Source organism: Dendropsophus ebraccatus, chromosome 1 (genome assembly GCF_027789765.1).
Source record: "Dendropsophus ebraccatus isolate aDenEbr1 chromosome 1, aDenEbr1.pat, whole genome shotgun sequence".
In the NCBI taxonomy this organism is placed as follows: Eukaryota; Metazoa; Chordata; class Amphibia; order Anura; family Hylidae; genus Dendropsophus; species Dendropsophus ebraccatus.
This window is the reverse complement of record NC_091454.1, coordinates 84,249,879-84,270,094: the sequence shown is the minus strand read 5'-3', so window position 1 is coordinate 84,270,094 and position 20,216 is coordinate 84,249,879. Positions and strand designations below refer to the sequence as shown.

General features: G+C 44.3%; 1 protein-coding gene across 3 annotated transcripts in view; it reads left to right on the top strand.

The window, feature by feature from the left end:
• Positions 1-664: 664 nt before the first annotated feature.
• Positions 665-20,216, top strand: part of POC1B (POC1 centriolar protein B) — a 61,019-nt gene continuing 41,467 nt past the window's right edge. Inside the window, exons 1-8 of one of the 3 annotated variants that reach the window (XM_069955734.1) lie at positions 665-751; positions 1,602-1,686; positions 8,770-8,941; positions 9,351-9,530; positions 11,842-11,949; positions 14,131-14,246; positions 14,986-15,119; positions 18,367-18,435. In XM_069955734.1, coding sequence (XP_069811835.1) covers positions 737-751; positions 1,602-1,686; positions 8,770-8,941; positions 9,351-9,530; positions 11,842-11,949; positions 14,131-14,246; positions 14,986-15,119; positions 18,367-18,435 — 879 coding nt within the window. In that variant the 5' untranslated portion in view covers positions 665-736. Of the gene's footprint in view, positions 752-787; positions 867-1,601; positions 1,687-8,769; positions 8,942-9,350; positions 9,531-11,841; positions 11,950-14,130; positions 14,247-14,985; positions 15,120-18,366; positions 18,436-20,216 lie in introns of those variants that run through there. The other 2 variants (XM_069955729.1, XM_069955725.1) reach the window with 2 other exon arrangements.

Below are 20,216 nucleotides of genomic sequence, written 5' to 3'. Positions count from 1 at the left end.
CTTGACATCAATTCTTCAAGCAAAGAGCGGCGGCAAGCAAGCCCTCCCATAGACAGGCTATGGCACACTGAGGCAGGCGAGATTCCGCAGACCGGAGATCCACCATAGAATTCCACCTGATCTACTCAGTATGAACATACCCTTATAGGGTAAACCTGCCTGTTAGAGCCTGTAAACCCCAGCCCTGACTGTGCAGCTATAGTAGTAATCCACAGCGCTGGATAGAAGATACATGATAGTTATATATATATATATATATATATATATATATATATATATAATTCTATGTATGGTGCACATCTCACTGCTTGGTCCAGGGTCCCCTTGAAATCCACAAGAATGAAAGGCAGCAGGAAACGAGGCTGCATCTTTATTGTTACACACCCGAAGAAGTTATCATAGTGAGACAAAGTATGGACAACATATATATTCATATGTCTCAACCAACATAACCCGCGCTGTTACACGCTCTCCGTGATATTCGCTTCATCTATACTACCCGTGCTCGCCGTCATACACAGCCTCATCCACACCGCCCTGTGTCCGTTATAACCGCCATCATCCACACCGCATCAGCCCGCAGCCCGCACAAAACTCACTCAAACCCGTCTACTCCTAGTTCCATCGTTACCCGCCCCCTGAGCGATCACGTGGCCGGTGACGTCTAAACGCTAGTCACTTGACGGAAACAGAGCCTGTTGATTGGTCGCTTTGAAAATTGCGCTCTGTGCGATCTATGGCGTCTGTGCTGGTGAGCTCCTGACATTGCTTCCTTGTCGGCAGTATACGCAGTGCGTGCACGTACTATGTTAGTCATAGAGTTACAGTGTGTGGTCACTTCAGGGGCAGGGGCGTCTCAGTCATATGTAAGACGTGTCAATGTGTGATCTGTATGTACAGCGCTATGGGTATAACTGTCAAGGCTTCTATGTGCAATGCTTGTGACTCACTATGACTCGCCCAGATTTATCCAACTGTAGGATAGACTCAGGTGTAGAGAGAAGCCAATCACAGCTCACTTATCAGCTGTGCTAAAATGAAAGCTGAGCTGTGATTGGTTGCTGTGGGTGGGTTACACCAGCGGCTTTTATTTAAATCTGGGCCGTCATATTTAAAGTGTCAAAAATTTTGATCTGTCCTGGTCTGAGTATCCACACCCATACAGATTGTGAGCGAGTCAGGAAAAGACTGTGCTCATCCCCACAATCAGTACGAATCTGAACACTCGGACACGGACAGATCAAAACTTTTGACATCTCTGTGACATGTCGAAAGTTTTTCTAAGCGACGGTAACACTTTAAACCATATGGCATTTATATGACCGATCTGTCCATGAAAAGTAACCCATCTGTATGGAGGAGTGTACGCCACCTAACTACACTGTAATGTGGTTCTATGTAGAATAAAGTATCAGACAGAACCCTATGCGATCGCCGCTGCTATAACTGCATAAAAAAGTCTTTACACAATTGGGACGTCTTCATCATTCAGCTACCCAAATCTTTGTGTAAAAAGAAAATTCATGCCAGCTTTGCAGAAAACAATGTATAGTCATTCTACTTGACAGATGATGAGCTTATTTTTTCTTTTTCCCCCACAGGAAGATCCGGCCTTGATCCGCCACTTTAAAGGTCATAAAGATGCCATCACCTGTGTTGACTTTAGTCCAGACAGCAAACAACTCGGTAATACCTATATGGTTTAATTCTGAAGAACTATAATGTTAAGATATTGCTTGGCATACACAAAAATACACTAAATACAGTGACTGTACAACCAGGCCCAGGCTGAAGCACTGGAGGCGGGCCAACCCACCCTTAGTGGGAGGAAACCCTAGCCCCTCTATGATAGGGTTCCATTGATTCTAATGGAGTCACCTCATGGAGGGGCGGGGGTTTCTTCCCACTAAGGATGGGTTGGCCGCCTCCAGTGCTTCAGCCTGGTGGTAGTCACTTTAAAGTGTACCTGTCGTTATAACTTTCAAAATCTAAATCAGCAATAGATGTGATATAAAGCAAGTTTGCAATTTATATTGATTATTATTATTTATTTATTGTTATCATGGAAATGTGGCACTTCCTGTTTTCTGACTCATATATTCTTTTTTTTTTTCTTTAAGGGTACAAACACACGCCGTATACGCAGCGTATTTTCTGCTGCGATACGCAGCAGATTAGATCTAAACAACTGAACACAGCATCAAATCTGCTGCAAATCTGCTGCAGATCTGCTGCGTATCTGCTGCGTATACGGTGTGTGTGTTTGTACCCTTAGGGTACAAACCCACTTGACGTATTTGCTGCGTGAATCAGTCTTAAAAATAAGCAGGCAAAACGCAGGTTGGCTTTATACGATTGTTCTGCGTTAAAATACGCAATTGCGTATTTTTGAAGCATGAAGCTTGTTGTTAGCAAAGCATCAGTTGTTAACAACCTGTGCGAAAAACGCATGTAGCTTCACGCTTCAAAAATACGCAATTGCGTATTTTAACTCAGAACAACCTGCGTTTTGCCTGCTTATTTTTAAGACTGATTCACGCAGCAAATACGTCAAGTGGGTTTGTACCCTTAAAGGCAAAAATGGGTCAGCACTTCCAATAAAAGTTTCTTCTTTATTTCTTTACTCCATTAAAAGCGAACAAAAGGCAGATACAAAAAAGTAGGGAAAATACACATCTGACGCGTTTCTGGCTATACGCCCTTAATCATAGATTCTATGATTAACCCTTTGAGGACCAGGCCCAAAATGACCCAGTGGACCGCGCAAATTTTGATCTTAGTGTTTCCGTTTTTCCCTCCTCCCCTTCTAAGAGCTCCAGCACTTTCAGTTTTTTATCTACAGGCCATGTAAGGGCTTATTTGTTACAGGAATAGTTGTACTGTGTAATGGCGTCATTCATTTTACCATAACATGTATTCAGGAATCCCAAATATATTATTTATGAAGATATAAATTGGTGAAATCGCAAAAAAGAATGCAATATGGTAACGTTTGGGGGGTTCCTGTGTCTACGTAATGCACTATATGGTAAAAGCGACATGATACCATTACTCTATAGGTCAGTACGAACACAACCATATGCAGGTTTACGCAGATTCTCTAATGTTATATATTTTTTTAAAATGAAATCCTTTTTTTTGGCAATTAATTATAAATAAAATGGGACTATTGTGACGCTTATAAAGGTTTTATTTTTTCACTGACGGGGCTGTATGGGGTGTAATTTTTTCCGCCATGATCTCTAGTTTTTATTAATACCATATTTGTGAAGATCGGACGTTTTGATCACTTTTTATTAATTTTTTTATATATATAATGTAACATAAAATCGGTAATCCGCGCACTTTTTTCCCTCTTTTCGTGTACGCCGTTTACCGTTCGCAATGACGCTTGTTATATTTTAATAGATCGGACAATTCCGCACGCTACGGTATATTATATGTTTATCTATTTATTTATTTTTATATGTTTTATTTATATAATGGGAAAGGGGGGTGATTTAGACTTTTATTGGGGGAGGGGGTTTGGGGTAGTGTGTTAGTGTTTTTAACTTTTTTTTTTTTACACATTTGAAGTCCCTTTGGGGGACTTTTACATTCACTACTTGGATTTTTACACTGATGAATGCTATGCCATAGGCATAGCATTGATCAGTGTTATCGGCGCTCTGCTCATTGAGCCTGCCTGTGCAGGCTCAGTGACCAGAGCGCCGATCGGACCGCGCGGAGGCAGGTGAGAGAGCTCCGGCGGCCCGTTTTACCGATCGGGACCCCCGCAGTCACACTGCGGGGGTCCCGATCGGTAAGTGACAGGGGACTCCCCCTGTCACTTACACTTAAACGCCGCGATCGCGGCGTTTAAGGGGTTAATGACACGCGGCAGCGCGATCGCTGCAGCGTGTCATTGCCGGTGAGGTCCCGGCTGCTCACTGCAGCCGGCCCCCACCTCCTATGAAGCGCGCTCCGCTCCGGAGCGCGCTTCATAGCGGGAATAACACCCATGACGTAAGGTTACGTCATGGGTCGTCTGGGGACAGACTTCCATGACGTAACCCTACGTCCAGGGTCGTCTAGGGGTTAAGGTCGTATAGCCAGAAACGCGTCAGATGTGTATTTTCCCTACTTTTTTGTATCTGCCTTTTGTTCGCTTTTAATGGAGTAAAGAAATAAAGAAGAAACTTTTATTGGAAGTGCTGACCCATTTTTGCCTTTATTTGTATACCTCGACACTGGTCGTGCACTGGCTGGGTGAGCTGAGTCTACTAATTACGTGGGTTTGTACCCTTAGACTGATTCACGCAGCAAATACATCAAGTGGGTTTGTACCCTAAGAGTCAGAAAACAGTTAGTCCATTGTTTCCCTGGCCATCTGAGCGCTCACAGAGAAGGCAGTCATGTGACTGATGGACACAGTGAGCTGTGACTCTCTGTACTGGCTGGAATTCCTGTGTTTAGTCTGTTTTTTACAACCAGCACAAGTCAGAAATTCTGCCCTCAGGAGACTTGACCAGGATTTCTGGTAAGTTCAGCTTTGATTTACAGCATGATAACAACAAAATAAATAGTGAATGTATGTTGCAAACTTGCTTTATTTCACATCTACTGTTGATGTAGATTTTAAAAATTACAAGGACAGTAACACTTCAAGAAAATCGTCATAAAAATAATGAAGCTCTTAGCATACCATTTGCCAATAGTGTGTACCACACCACAATAAGGTGGCCTCATACACTAAAGCCCCATTACACGCGCCGACAGCAGAGGGTAAGAGCCGGGGTGCCACAGGGAGCTGCCATGGTGATCGCTAGATCGTCCGGGCAGCCCATAGAAGGTAGCGGTGGTCTGCTGCTGCCACTCCTATCCGCTCCTATATCGCTGCTATTCTCATTGTTCATTTTTCAACATGTTGAAAGACAACAGTCAGTCGACATCATACACGTCAGCAGATTGTTGTCTTCTATTACAGTAAGCGATTATTTGGGCCGTAATGGTCAGTGTGGACTGAATACGGCCGATAATCACTTTGTGTAATAGGGCTTTAACTGTGGCCTCTCCTGGGCTAGTAATAAGGCTATACTCTGGGAATGCAGGCTCCAACTGATACTAGCACAGTTAGTCTTAGGACAGTTAGTCCTGGCCCTACCAGGGGGTCTAAAGACTAGAACTGAAAGCAGGATAGAAAACTATGATACTGTCAATTCAGCTCATTATTCACATGGTCAGACTAAAGGCCGTTTACACAGACTGATTATCTGCCAGGAAAGTTGCTAGATGCGCTCCTGCAGCCGATGTTCTGTCAGTTTAAAGATCACCAGCAGTTAGTGATGTCTCGATATCAGAATTTTGAGTTTGATACCAATACCAACTTTTTTTTTCAATGCTTGATACCAATTCGATACTTAATAAATTATATTAAAATAAACCCCACAAGAATAGAAATGCACCCCCCACCCCGACTGTCAGGTCTGTACGAACCAATTTATGTTCCTTTAATTTTATTACTTTAAAAATAAAGTTTACATTATTTGAAATAAATGGGCTTTAAAAAATTGCCCTATTTTGATTCCCAACACTTTTTTATTTTTTAGCCTGTCTGGCTGGGGGGTGAGGGGGCTTTTTTTTTTTGCGCCGTGATCTGCAGTTTTATTTAGTACCATGTTTTTGTGTGGTACTGAATTTGGAGGTTTCTGTGCTTGCTCTGTTTACCGTGCGTGATCGGGAAGGTATGGACAGTAACACTTCAGCTGTCAGGAGGAGGATGGGGGCTGTAGTCATGTAGCACACACCAGCTATCAGGGGGATAATGGGGGCTGTAGTCATGTAACACACAAACCAGCTATCAGGGGGATGATGGGGGCTGCAGTCATGTAACACACACCAGCTATCGGGGATGATGGGGGCTGCAGTCATGTAACACACACACACCAGCTATCAGGGATGATGGCTGCAGTCATGTAACACACACACACACCAGCTATCAGGGATGATGGGGGCTGCAGTCATGTAACACACACACACACACACACACCAGCTATCAGGGATGATGGGGGCTGCAGTCATGTAACACACACACACACACCAGCTATCAGGGGGATGATGGGGCTGCAGTCATGTAACACACACACACCAGCTATCAGGGGGATGATGGGGGCTGTAGTCATGTAACACACACCAGCTATCGGGGATGATGGGGGCTGCAGTCATGTAACACACACACACCAGCTATCAGGGATGATGGCTGCAGTCATGTAACACACACACACACCAGCTATCGGGGATGATGGGGGCTGTAGTCATGTAACACACACACACCAGCTATCAGGGATGATGGGGGCTGCAGTCATGTAACACACACACACACACACCAGCTATCAGGGATGATGGGGGCTGCAGTCATGTAACACACACACACACACACCAGCTATCAGGGGGATGATGGGGCTGCAGTCATGTAACACACACACACCAGCTATCAGGGGGATGATGGGGGCTGTAGTCATGTAACACACACCAGCTATTGGGGATGATGGGGGCTGCAGTCATGTAACACACACACACCAGCTATCAGGGGGATGATGGGGGCTGTAGTCATGTAACACACACACACCAGCTATTGGGGATGATGGGGGCTGCAGTCATGTAACACACACACACACCAGCTATCAGAAGATGATTGGGGCTGCAGTCATGTAACACGCACACAAACCAGCTATCGGGGATGATGGGGGCTGAAGTCATGTAACACACACACACCAGCTATTGGGGATGATGGGGGCTGCAGTCATGTAACACACACACACACACACCAGCTATCAGGGGATGATTGGGGCTGCAGTCATGTAACACGCACACAAACCAGCTATCGGGGTTGATGGGGGCTGCAGTCATGTAACACACACACACCAGCTACCAGGGGGATGATGAGGGCTGCAGTCATGTAACACGCACACACACCAGCTATCGGGGATGATGGGAGCTGTAGTCATGTAACACACACACCAGGTATCGGGGATGATGGGGGCTGTAGTCATGTAACACACACAAACCAGCTATCAGGGGGATGATGGGGGCTGCAGTCATGTAACACACACACACACACCAGCTATGAGGGGAATGATGGGGGCTGTAGTCATGTAACACACACAAACCAGCTATCAGGCGGATGATGGGGGCTGCAGTCATGTAACACACACCAGCTATCAGGGGGATAATGGGGGCTGTAGTCATGTAACACACAAACCAGCTATCAGGGGGATGATGGGGGCTGCAGTCATGTAACACACACCAGCTATCGGGGATGATGGGGGCTGCAGTCATGTAACACACACACACCAGCTATCAGGGATGATGGCTGCAGTCATGTAACACACACACACACCAGCTATCAGGGATGATGGGGGCTGCAGTCATGTAACACACACACACACACACACACACCAGCTATCAGGGATGATGGGGGCTGCAGTCATGTAACACACACACACACACACACACCAGCTATCAGGGATGATGGGGGCTGCAGTCATGTAACACACACACACACACACACACCAGCTATCAGGGGAATGATGGGGGCTGTAGTCATGTAACACACACACACACACACCAGCTATCAGGGGAATGATGGGGCTGTAGTTGCACTGTTCCTGCTGTCAGGGCAGGGTGACCTGGACTTGGGTGGCAGGGTAATCTGCAGGCTACAGCCCCCCCTCCCCCCTTCCCAGTGGGAGCCAAGCCGACCCCCTCTTCACCCCTCTCACATAGCTGATGATTGCATCGGGAATGTCCTGCTGGCCCCGACCTGCCGCCCCTTCCTCACAGTGCTGTGCAGCCAGATGTAGTGGTCGCATCTCCTCTCCGACTCCAGCCTTCTCCTCCGGTCTCCTCTTCAGGACTGCGCCTGCCGCTCTCCCTCTGCAGCCACCGACCCTGCCCTGACCTTTGCATTAAAAGGATAAATGACTGTAGCCAGCGGGATCGCGGGCTGCAGTCATTAGTAGCCGGGGTCTGCTACACACAGTAGCCGACCCCTGCTGCACATGAAATGGGCTCAGGAGGAAGGTAATGCCGCTGTCAGTGTGACAGCGGCATGTATACAGTTAAATAGCCAGCACATGCGATCGCTGTGTGCCGGCTATTTGAAGAGTGAGGGCAGGTGGACAGAAGAGGTGACACTACAGGGGACACACAGAGAACGTGGCAGGCACTCAGCTTATTGCCCGCCATGTCTTCTGCTGTATACTCTATGATAAGCCATGCTGCTGCAAATAAATAAAAAAATAAAGTGGGATGCTTCTTTAAAGCGCCTCTGTACCCACAGTCTGACCCCCAAACCACTTGTACCTTCGGATAGCTGCTTTTAATCCAAGATCTGTCCTGTGGTCCGTTCAGCAGGTGATGCAGTTATTGTCCTAAAAAACAACTTTTAAACTTGCAGCATGCATTAGGCTGGCACAACCTCTCTGTTCCTCCTCCCCGCCGGAGGGGTGGTGCAAAGTTAGGGCACAGATACTCCCTTTGGGCACGGGGCTGCAAGTTGTTTTTTAGGACAATAACTGCATCACCTGTCGAATGGACCCAAGGACAGATCTTGGATTAAAAGCAGCTATCCGAAGGTACAAGCAGTTTGGGGGTCAGATTGTGGGTACAGAGTCGCTTTAATCTTGAGGATATAAAGTGATGCACCATTTAATATTATTGTGATTGGATGTGTTACAATATTGGCATATCTATTCCATTGTCTCATGTGTTTCTTATGAATATTTCTAGCATCCTCTGCTGCAGATACATTTGTTATGGTCTGGAACTTCAAGCCTCAGTCACGCACTTTCAGGTTTATAGGGCACAGAGAAGCTGTGACTTGTGTTCAGTTTTCTCCTAACGGACACCTGCTGGCATCAGCCTCTAAGGACAGGACAGTTAGACTCTGGGCCCCTAACATGTAAGTACTCAATGAGAATAAATGTAATTTAGTCATTTTTACTCCTAGCATTGTTAGCAAGGTAATTTGTTTGTTTGGATTGTTCTAAATATACCTCAAGCAGTGCTTAAGAACTTCCCTAGTCTAAGTGTAATGGCTCTTTTACATAGTGCATTTGGGAACAAACCAGTAAACAATTTGTGTTTCAGTTCATTTAGCTTTACTTACAGTTTTATGTTTTCTTTAATAGTTGTAAATTCTGAATATCAACCTGGTAATTCGATTGATAATATGTATAAATTTGGCTTTTATAGTTGAGAACTTGCATAAAAGGAAAAACACTTTGTTTAGCGCTTCATATCAACCCATCTCCTTCGTCAGGTGATTTCGCAATGTATGCATTTATTTATTTCTAGTTTTATATTTTCAGCAAAGGGGAGTCAACCATATTTAAGGTTCACGCGGCATCAGTAAGAAGTGTTGACTTTTCAAGTGACGGCCAGTGCATGATCACTGCATCTGATGACAAGTCAATTAAGGCATGGAGTATCCATCACCAGCGCTTTCTTTTCTCACTGAACCAACATACAAACTGGGTCAGATGTGCAAGGTATGTGTTTACACAGTAATCCTGCTTGGTCAGGGAAGGCATCTTAGGCTGCATTCCCACGTTCCGTGATCCTGACGGATCAAGGACGTGGAATGCATGTACTGGAGCCCCCCCCGCGCCCGGACAGCATCTGTAATTAGATGCTGGGAGCGGGGGAGACTGTATTCATAAGCGCCGCGCTGTAGTAACAGCACCGCGCGGCTGATTCATTACAGCGCGGCGCTTATAAATACAGTCTCCCCCGCTCCCAGCATCTAATAGCAGATGCTGTCCGGGCGCGGGGGGCTCTAGTACATGCATTCCACGTCCGTGATCCGTCAGGATCACGGAACGTGGGAATGCAGCCTAAAGCTTTTTTTTTTGTCATTGTTCAAATTACCTACAACTTTTAGGCTTAAAACACATAGCCAAGCGCAGCACATGAACAAGTAGCTGTAAATGGGACTCATAATTCATTGATGCAGTGCGCTCCAAAAGCCTTTACTACAAAACTGACAGAACAATACATTGGAAATCAGATGCCACAGAATGGGGAGCAATGGCTTCAGCGGCTTCTGTGCTTCACCACAGACAAGGAATGGAAAATAGCAGGACTACAAAATTTATATTAGCCCCGGCTCCTCCCTCTGTACCATTGCAACGCATTATCCTTTAATGTCACAGGAGGTCTGGCTGGCCCTTTTATCTGAGCCTTAGACCTTTAAGTGATTCCCTGAGCAGCCCCTCTAGCCAATATCATCTCCCTGAGCAGATAAGAAGTGAAAGGAGCAGGTGCTGCAACTTCACTATGTGCAATAGTCTGCTGTCATATTAGATGTTCTGCAACAGCTTTGGGTGGGAAACCGGCAGGATTGCTGGGGGGGGAGTAAGCAGGGTGGGAGGACTGTGATAGAGAGCTGAGGGAAATCAAAGCTTTCTGGGTCTTGTGCTGAGCAACTGTTCTAACAGAAAGTACAACCACAAAATACAAAACTAAGACCCCCAAAACAAATAGGTTCTTGGTGTGGCAGATGGGGGAAAAAATCTGTATGCTTCTGATGCATGTTTATTTTTTTACCTGATGTCATAGTACTCCTTAAAAAAGGTTTACCTGACAACCCCTTTCAGAATCCCAGGTCATCTGCAAGTTATGTTATTGTAGAATCTGCTTGGGTTTTTGGGGTGCCTTATTAACTGATCAAGGACAACTGGATCTTTAAGGGGTTTATTACAAAGTGGAAACCTAAATATCTACACAAGGGGAGACTAACTAAGGGATAGGAATATAAGGGAAGGGAGAGAGTGGTAGGAAGGGATGATGGAGGATAGGAAGTGCCTAACTATTCATCTGTGTGCAATCTTATATACCAGTCACTCAAACACACATAGCCCACACATGGCCCGTCCCTGGAACACCTCTAAATACTGTCTCAGCCAATCATTACAGTTCCTTTATGTTTTAAAGACAATAATGCAGAGGTAAACACGTTCCTGTAGGTGGCGTCCTTTGGGTAAAGTAAGGTCCTTGTCCTTTTGATGACTCTATTGGGCGTGTTATACCCGTCCACTGGTGACTCCTATAAATAGGCTTTGAAGTTCGGCCGCAGGGGCTGGTTTATGGCTTTACGACTGCAGGAATGCTGTTCTGCTGTTTGACTTCACTCTTATCACTCAGATGGTTAGCATTGTCCAGCATTTCTGAGTCTCCATTTCATTGTCTTTGGAAGGACCTTTATTTACAATAGGCTCAGTCCATTCATGCATCCTCTCTTTGCCCTCTGCCACCTGAGACCATGAAACTGTAACAGATTTATATTGGGTGTAGTCCATGTTGGTTCCAACAGTTATCAAAGGTTATCTGCAAGTTATGTTTCTGTTTTGTATCACACTTAGGTATCTTGTGTAGGGGTTATACAATATATCTTTCTACGTGGCTGACCCATGCTGGTTAGGAATTTGTATATTCACTATTGTTTCTATAAAACACCGAATAGGCCAGAAATCAGAATGGGAAGTGTTGTTATAATATGAGCCGCTGCCACCCCCAGGCATGTAACATCAAGCACTAATTTATCTAATCTAGTAATTTTTGCAAAGCTCTCTAATGTTTAGTAAGTTCTGAGAGCATACATCTGCTTTTTGTCCATGTATGTGGCATGTAGTGTCCACTGCTTTCACCCAGCTTTGACCTCTGTATGGGATTGGCACATTTCCTGCTGTTTGGTGTCAGTGCTTTCACACTGATCTTCTTCTTCCTTGGGTATTTAGACAATCTAAGTAATTTCTCTCATCAGCATCCTCTCTGGAGTTCTCTAATCTTCCTTCATTACAGATTCTCCCCAGATGGAAGACTAATCGCTTCATGCAGTGACGATAAGACTGTGCGAATCTGGGACACAACAAACAGAGTTTGCATTAACACCTTCGTGGACTACAAAGGGTAATTATTAATTATTAATTATTTGAAAAAGTTTTTATGACATTGATTTTTTGTTTCATTGATCCCCTAATTTTCTTTACTGTAAATCTTCTGGCATAAATATTCTGTTAGCATGTAACGTTTGATTTTAGAATATTTACAATAAAGGAAATTAATTTTACCAGCTTTTGTGCTCATGGTGCTGGAGATTCTCAGCTTCTGCTATATTATTTGTACTATTTACCTGGACCCCAGACCAGTGCTTCTGTCCATTCACATCATACTACCAATTAAGCAGGGGCAGTGAACAAACTCATGAAGAGAAGTCTGACCAAACAGGCAACTCCTTAAAAATACATGTTCAAGATGTGCAAAATTCATACATACTTGTGGCAATATCTGTATGTGCCTATCATTACAAAGAAACCAAAAATCTTGTGCTGACCTACTCTGTGGTGATTCTGTCCATAAGATGGCCGAGCATGTGAATATGCCCCGCCCTTAGTGTCTACCATATATGCACATGTAGGACTCGGGGGTGTGGCATGGTCACATGCTTCTCAATGCCAGCTATCCTATGGGCAGAATCATCAGTAAGAGCAGATAAGCCAATCTGCTGCTTATTAGGAGGAGGAGGAGGCAACTTTGTTAAATAAATGTATTTGCAAAAATATTTAACTTGCAAACCCTACAAGTAATTTTGGCATGCACTTGTCCAGACACAATGTACTGGCCTGGTAGGAAAAAAAAAGCTTTAGGGACTAGTATATAGGATTTAAAGTTTGCTTTCTCATATAATTACCATGTATATGAGCATCCCAGTCTCTTGCACTGTTACCCAGCATTACTAATAATTAAAGGGGTGCTCCAGCATGGGGGCACTTTTTTGGGGGGACCAGGGAGGAGGTGGCTGACATAAAAGACGTCCACTTACCTCCCCGGTTCCAGCGGCGGGTCCCGCATCACGGCGCTCCGGTGCTCGGTTCCCGGCCGCTTCCGGGTGGCTGACGCCACCCGAGACGCTACATCTCAGGGCAGTTCAGCCACTCAGTGAAGGAGGCGGGATCCGTTTGAAGTCCGCTCGGATCCCGCCTCCTTCACGAAGTGGCTGAGCGGCCCTGAGACTTAGCATTTTGGGCGGCGTCAGACACCCGGAAGCGGCCGGGAACCGGGGCACCGGAACGCCGTGATGCGGGGCCCGCCGATGGAACCGGGGAGGTAAGTGGACGTCTTTTATTTCAGCCACCTCCTCCCCGGTCCCCTCAAAAAAGTGCCCCCACGCTGGAGCACCCCTTTAATACTCTCATAGGTAGATATATAGTATACACACTTTATAAAGTATGTCTGCCTTACCAGTGCCAGTAAGTGGCCATTTTTCTCGTTGGCAATATGTAAAGCCATATGCCATATGTATAGATGCTTAGAAAGCTAGATCTCTGAAGTATCTAATGTTTTTATGCTGATTTTTGTCCCCCATGGCATTTGCTGGTTTTATGTATATGGCACAATTTGTACCATGTAGAGTAAATGATCACATAAGTAAGGCTGCATTCACAAATCTGTGATATAGAGATAATATAGGGTATGTCAGCTGATTACATATTATACAGATAATATACTGTATGTCAGCTGTATATCACAAACTGGACTCTTCACCTCTTATGGGACTCCCTGCATTATAATTTATTACGATACAGTGAGCTCTGGAGCAGTTAATGTTATTGAACAGTCACAGCCATGTCAGTTTAGCAGAGTAGTGCTCTATCCTTTCCAGAGCTCAATGTATCATAATGATAAAGAGTTCAGTCCCTGATATACAGCTGACATATGGACTGTATATTATCTGTACATCACTGATGTGTGAATGCTGCCTTAATCCAATGTGCTGAAAATTTGTATTGACTTCCTTGTGAATATGAATGAGCAGGCTGCAATTTTATGAAAGTAGTTTTGGCATCTTATGGAAAATTCCTTTGTCTAAATACTCTTTGTACATAATCTGCAAGAATTATTCAGACCATTAGTCAGATGTTTGCCAAGTCATAAGGTAATGTAACAAGGGAGAATATGAGCATTTTGTGTTGACACACCTTTATTATACTTGGTATTAAGTATTTTTAAACATTTATGCACCCCCACATTATGTGTATATGATTCTGATTTCTTTTATACACTCAGTTCACCTTCTTCTATATATTTCAGGCATTCCAATTATGTGAGCTTTAATCCATCAGGAACGTGTGTAGCCTTAGCAGGTTCTAACAGTACAGTGAAAGTCTGGGATATTCGCATGAACAAATTACTGCAGCATTATCAAGGTAACCTACCTTTACTGCATACAGCCTTGGCACCTGCCAATATGGGATGGCAAGAAAACTATCTGCATCTGATCTGCCTTAAAAAAAAAAAATCATATGACTTATAATGAAGAAAAAAAAATGGAATGAAACTCCCGAAATAAGACACCAGAAAAACTACCAGAAATCAGAAAAAAAAAAATTGTTGCCAGTTTAATATTCATGAGGAGCCTGCGGCTAAAGTAGGTTCCAGCCATCTGACATCTCATGGTTGCACAGATTTGCTGATTGCGGACCTGTATTTTGTGCAGATCGCATCCACAAACATACGGATCCCATAGAGTTCTATTGGTGTATCCGTGAATGAATTTTTTTTATGCGGCATGGATCATGGCCATGTATACACCAACGAATGTGTGAATGGGGTCATTGAAATAATTTGACCCTATTTTCTGTCCATAATTGCGGATCTGCAATTATGGACAGAATCGTGGAAGTGTGAATAGGGCCTAAAAGTCCCATTACAGTGCTCCCAGGCTCTTACTGTGCAAGCTGCGGGGCATTATATGGGATGAAGGAATGTATAGATCTATGACGTAGAGAACTCGCTCAGCCATTAAATTGCAGAGGTGGGACACAGCCACACTACAATAAAGAAAATTGGCTAGAAAATTTCTGCCCCCAGATTTTTTGAGGGTATAGAAGTACTTCTACAAGCAAAGAAGCCAGTGTTTGCAATATGTAACTAAGTGTTTCTCAGTCCACAGTGCAGAAGTTAACTGTCTGTCATTCCACCTATCTGGAAACTTCCTCCTGTCTGCCTCTAATGATGGTACTGTGAAGGTTCTGGACCTGCTGGAGGGAAGACTACTTTACACACTTCATGGACACCAGGTACCCCATTATATTCCATAACTACCTATGGCCATGTTTGATTCATTAGGCATAGTAGAATGGGAATTTTCTGTTTTTGTTAGTAGTATCTTGGGAGTCAGTAAACATGTTTAAGCTGTAGTTCATTTAGGTTACCATATTCACTTTCAGGCCCCATTCACACTTCCGTGTCAGTTTTTACTGTCAGGAAATCCTGATCAGGAGGCCTCAAATGTCATCAGGAAAGTATTGTATTAAGATTTGCCCACAGTAATCTGTTTTTACCTTCAGGAAACCATCAGGAAAAGCCTTCAGGATTTCCTGATGAGAAAAAAAAAGTGATTTTAACATGGTCCAGTATGCCAACATACATTACCAGTACCCACACAGCCCCTAGTGTACCCTGCCACCGCCTCCCCCTCATGTACCGTGCCCCCTTCCCCCCTTGTGTAGTGTGTGACCATCTCCCCCTCATACCATGTGTCATACTCTTATGTGTTGCAGAACTACAACTCCCATTATGTGATGTAGTCCTGCATATTATTACACACCATGCTGGAAGATGTAGTTCTACAGCCTACCCTATATACCGTGCTGGGGGATGTAGTCCTGCATATTACCACACACACCATGATGGGAGATGTAGTTCTACTGTGCCACTTCCCCCTCCCCCCTCTCCTATACCATGTCGACCTATAATTTGTTACAGAACTACAACTCCCATTTGAACTGCCAATAGCACATGATAGGAGTTTTATTTCTGCAACCTGGTTTCAAAACTACAACTCCCATCATGTCCTGATGGCAATTTATGACAGGAGTTGTAGTTCTGCAACCTTGATGGCCGCAAGTTGCAAAACTACAGCTTCTATCATGCCTTGATGGCAATCTATGATTGCAGTTGTAGTTCTGCAACTTGGATGGCCGCAGTTTGCAAAACTACAATTCCCATCATGTCCTGATGACAATTGAAAAAGAAGGGTGACAGGTCCTCAAGGAAGACTGTATAGGTGTAAAATAGTATAAAACATATAGCTTTATTTACTATATAAATCGTCGTCTATAATAAATACATGATAAACTAATACGTCATAGAAAAATTGAGAAAGTTTATATGTTGCAAATGTTGAAAAAACTTCAAGGAAAAGGCATAAAATCATAAAAGGATAGAATAAATAGTTATAGAGCCAATAAACCTCGGGGTGATCAGCCTCACGAGGTATTGGAAAATATAAAAATTGTAAAAAAATATAAAAAAAAAAAATACATAAAAAATTATGAGTATTTAGTTTAGCCGTAAAAGTGGATTGTTATAAATATGCGCAGGTGATATATGTACAGAACATAGAGCCCGTTGGTGAGAGCGTCTTTTGATGTTGTAAGCTCTGCAATGTGCAGCAAAAAGTCATTAATCGGATAATAGCCGGCTTCTTAGAAGAAAGTTAAGACAGTTGTTTAGTGTAGCTCGGCCCGATTACTCAATCAAATCTTACTGGATGTGGTAAGTTAGTGGTGCTGTATGCACTGCTCACCCGTCTGGCGGCTTTGGAATCTCCTTGCGGCGTCAGGCCGATGGAGTATCCTGGTATAAGCTGCTGTCGGTGCGTGATGTTTCTGGTTGCTGTCCGCACTTCAGGCGCTCACGTGGGCAATGAGTAGAAGCTCCTTTTGTAATGGAGAAAACCTGCGCATGCGTATTGTGCTCTGTTGGCCGCCGGACCTCGTGGGTGGTATTTTTGGCGGTAAGTCAACTACTAACTTGCTGCTGAGGAAAAAGTCTAGGGAGACTTTGAAACGCGTCCAGCTTGATTTACACTTATATGACTAATTTTTGATTAATCTTTTTTGCCGTACAAGTAGACTTACTGCCAAAAATACTCACGAGGTCCGGCGGCCAACAAAGCACAATACGCATGTGCAGGTTTTCTCCATTACAAAAGGAGCTTCTACTTATTGCCCACGTGAGCGCCTGAAGTGCTGACAGCAACCAGAAACATCACGCACCGACAGCAGCTTATACCAGGATACTCCATCGGCCTGACACCGCAAGGAGATTCCAAAGCCACCAGACGGGTGAGCGGTGCATACAGCACCACTAACTTACCACATCCAGTAAGATTTGATTGAGTAATCGGGCCGAGCTACACTAAACAACTGTCTTAACTTTCTTCTAAGAAGCCGGCTATTATCCGATTAATGACTTTTTGCTGCACATTGCAGAGCTTACAACATCAAAAGACGCCCTCACCAACGGGCTCTATGTTCTGTACATATATCACCTGCGCATATTTATAACAATCCACTTTTACGGCTAAACTAAATACTCATAATTTTTTATATATTTTTACAATTTTTATATTTTCCAATACCTCGTGAGGCTGATCACCCCGAGGTTTATTGGCTCTAAAACTATTTATTCTATCCTTTTATGACTTTATGCCTTTTCCTTGAAGTTTTTTCTGTCTATTTGCAACATATAAACTGCTTTCTCAATTTTTCTATGACGTATTAGTTTATCATGTATTTATTATAGATGACGATTTATATAGTAAATAAAGCTATATGTTTTATACCATTTTACACCTATACAGTCTTCCTTGAGAACCTGTCACCCTTCTTTTTCAATAGTCACTTTCCTCTCCTAGGGTATAGGAGAATTACAGGTTTACCTCGTTAGACTTTCTATCAGTTGATCTCACACATAACCTTTTGTATTTCGCATGTCCTGATGACAATTCATGATGGGAGCTGTAGTTTTGGAACCTGCGGTCATCCAAGTTGCAGAGCTACAACTCACATCATGAATTTCAATCATGGCATGATGGGAGTAGTAGTTCTAGGGTTAGTCTCACCTGTCCTGGATCTTACTCTTTCCTTAATTTCTGCAGAGGTCCCCCAGTTGACAGCTGAGGTCTCCTGGTGGGGTGGGGAGTCGTGGGCGTCGTGGCCGGGCCGGGGGGGAGGTCGGGGCCGGGCTGAGGGGGGCTGGTGCTGGGCCGAGCAGCGCTGGTGAGGTCGCCGGGGGGGGGGGGGGGTTGGGGGTGCGTCGTTGGGGGGGTTGGGGGGGAGCTTGGAGCCGGGCCGGGCTGGAATTTTGGGCAAAAATAGGACATATCCTATAAAAGGGTGACTAATTAAAGTCTATGGGTCCGAAAATCCGTCCGGATTTCCTAGTAGGAAATCCGGGTGTTTTTTCCGGACTTGCGAAGGGGGCCTCATACCTTCATTTTTGTTAGAAATTTTATTATATGTTTTTGTTCTTTTGCAGGGCCCTGTTTCGTCTGTTGCTTTCTCGAGAGATGGTGAACAGTTTGCATCTGGAGGCACGGATGCACAGGTCTGTTACTAAATTCTGCCTACAACTGTTATCTGAATATGTTTACATACATGGACTTTTCTTTGATTACCAGTGGATAAAGCTATAAGACTGCCTAGAAAACATGGATACAGCCACAGGCATGTTCACATGTTCGCATGATGCACCGAAATCTCCATACTACTATCAATATTTTTAGTAAACAGTTCTTAGTTTTCTTATTAACCCCTACTTGTCCGGGTCACACAGTGACAGGATCTATTCTATGCATGTGTGTGCTGTATTTTGCTCTCTCCCCTATGTACGCTCCAATAACAAACTTGCACCCGCCACAAAAACAGAATACAGCACAACTTTTCGGCGGCTCCATTTATCCTTTATGTACACTCTGACTCATGATGGGGGGGTGCGGCGAGTGAGCTTGATGTCAGAGTGTATAGGGGATAGAGCAGAATACAACACAAATACATAGAATGGATCCTGTCACTGTGCGATCCAGACAAGTAGGGGTTAATAATGCTCAATGACTCACAGAGTCAAACAGTTGACTGGTTTTGGGGGGGGGGGGTACACCTCAGCAGCTACCTTCCGCCTTCTAGGGGACAAGTAGGGGACCTTCCTGCCAAACCCACTGCCCCCATCCGACACCACCAGCAGCTTCATTCATCCTCTAAGCACGCTCTGACGCGCGGTGGGTTCGGCAGGAAGGCCCTCTACTTATCCCCGGGGTTGCAGAGGTCTGAGTCAGACCCCCGCCGCCTGCCCCTCCCTAATCAGTCAACTGTCTGACTCTGCTACCCACTGAGCATTATTAGCCCCTACTTGTCTGGGTCACACAGTGTCCATTCTGTGGAGCTGCTGGAAAGTGGTGCTGTATGTGGCTCCATCCATCCCCTATATTCTGGGGCAAGGGGGAGAACCAATGCATGACAAAGTGCAGCAGCCTGATGCCTCTTCATACAGATTAGAGCAATCCAGCTAATAATGAAGCCCCACCCCCCTCCCTACCCACCTTAGGGTCCTGCTCGATTCATCACATGTTCAACAAGCCAGGCCCACAGACCAAGACAGGTCAGCCTGTCTCAGAGGGTGGGGGACCTGGAACCAATGTGTATCAGACAGTGGGATGTTTTTGGCACTTCCTGGTTGCAAATGCAAGTAAGGCAACATTGCCCTGAAAAAGTTAGCCACCATACAGACACCACCTCTATATTTGTTTGCACATGGACATTTAAATCATCTGTAATTATCAAGACCAGGAGTTCCCCTTTGAATTTAACAAAACTACCTCACTACTCACTACATTCTCACAGTGGAATGAAAGTCCGCTGCGAGAATGGAGTGCCAGAGTCTTTAATGTACTGTATTGCAGCAGATTTTACTCCAGGACTCCAAACCACTGCAATATTCTCTATGTAAAAGCACCCAAATGGTCCCTCCCATTCACACATACAGGATCTGCTGCAAATTTGATGCAGTGTAACTGAATGATGGAATGGATCCTAAGATCCTGTATGTGTGAATGGGCAACAGAACCCTGCTCACTAGCCACAAGGCCTTAAAATATTGTAGGGGATTGGAAAAGTAAAAAGAAATGTTTTCTTTAAAACTCTAAATCAACTATTGCCAATGTGAGACTGGTCTTGTTGAAGCCAATAAACATTTTTTGTTGAAAAATTGGCCACAATTTGACATTTTGTGGTTTTTTTGATACTTAAAAAAGTATCAAATTGATATTGGGTATCGAAATTGAATAGTTGATATCAGTATCAAAATCAAAATTCTGCTATCGTGACAGCTGG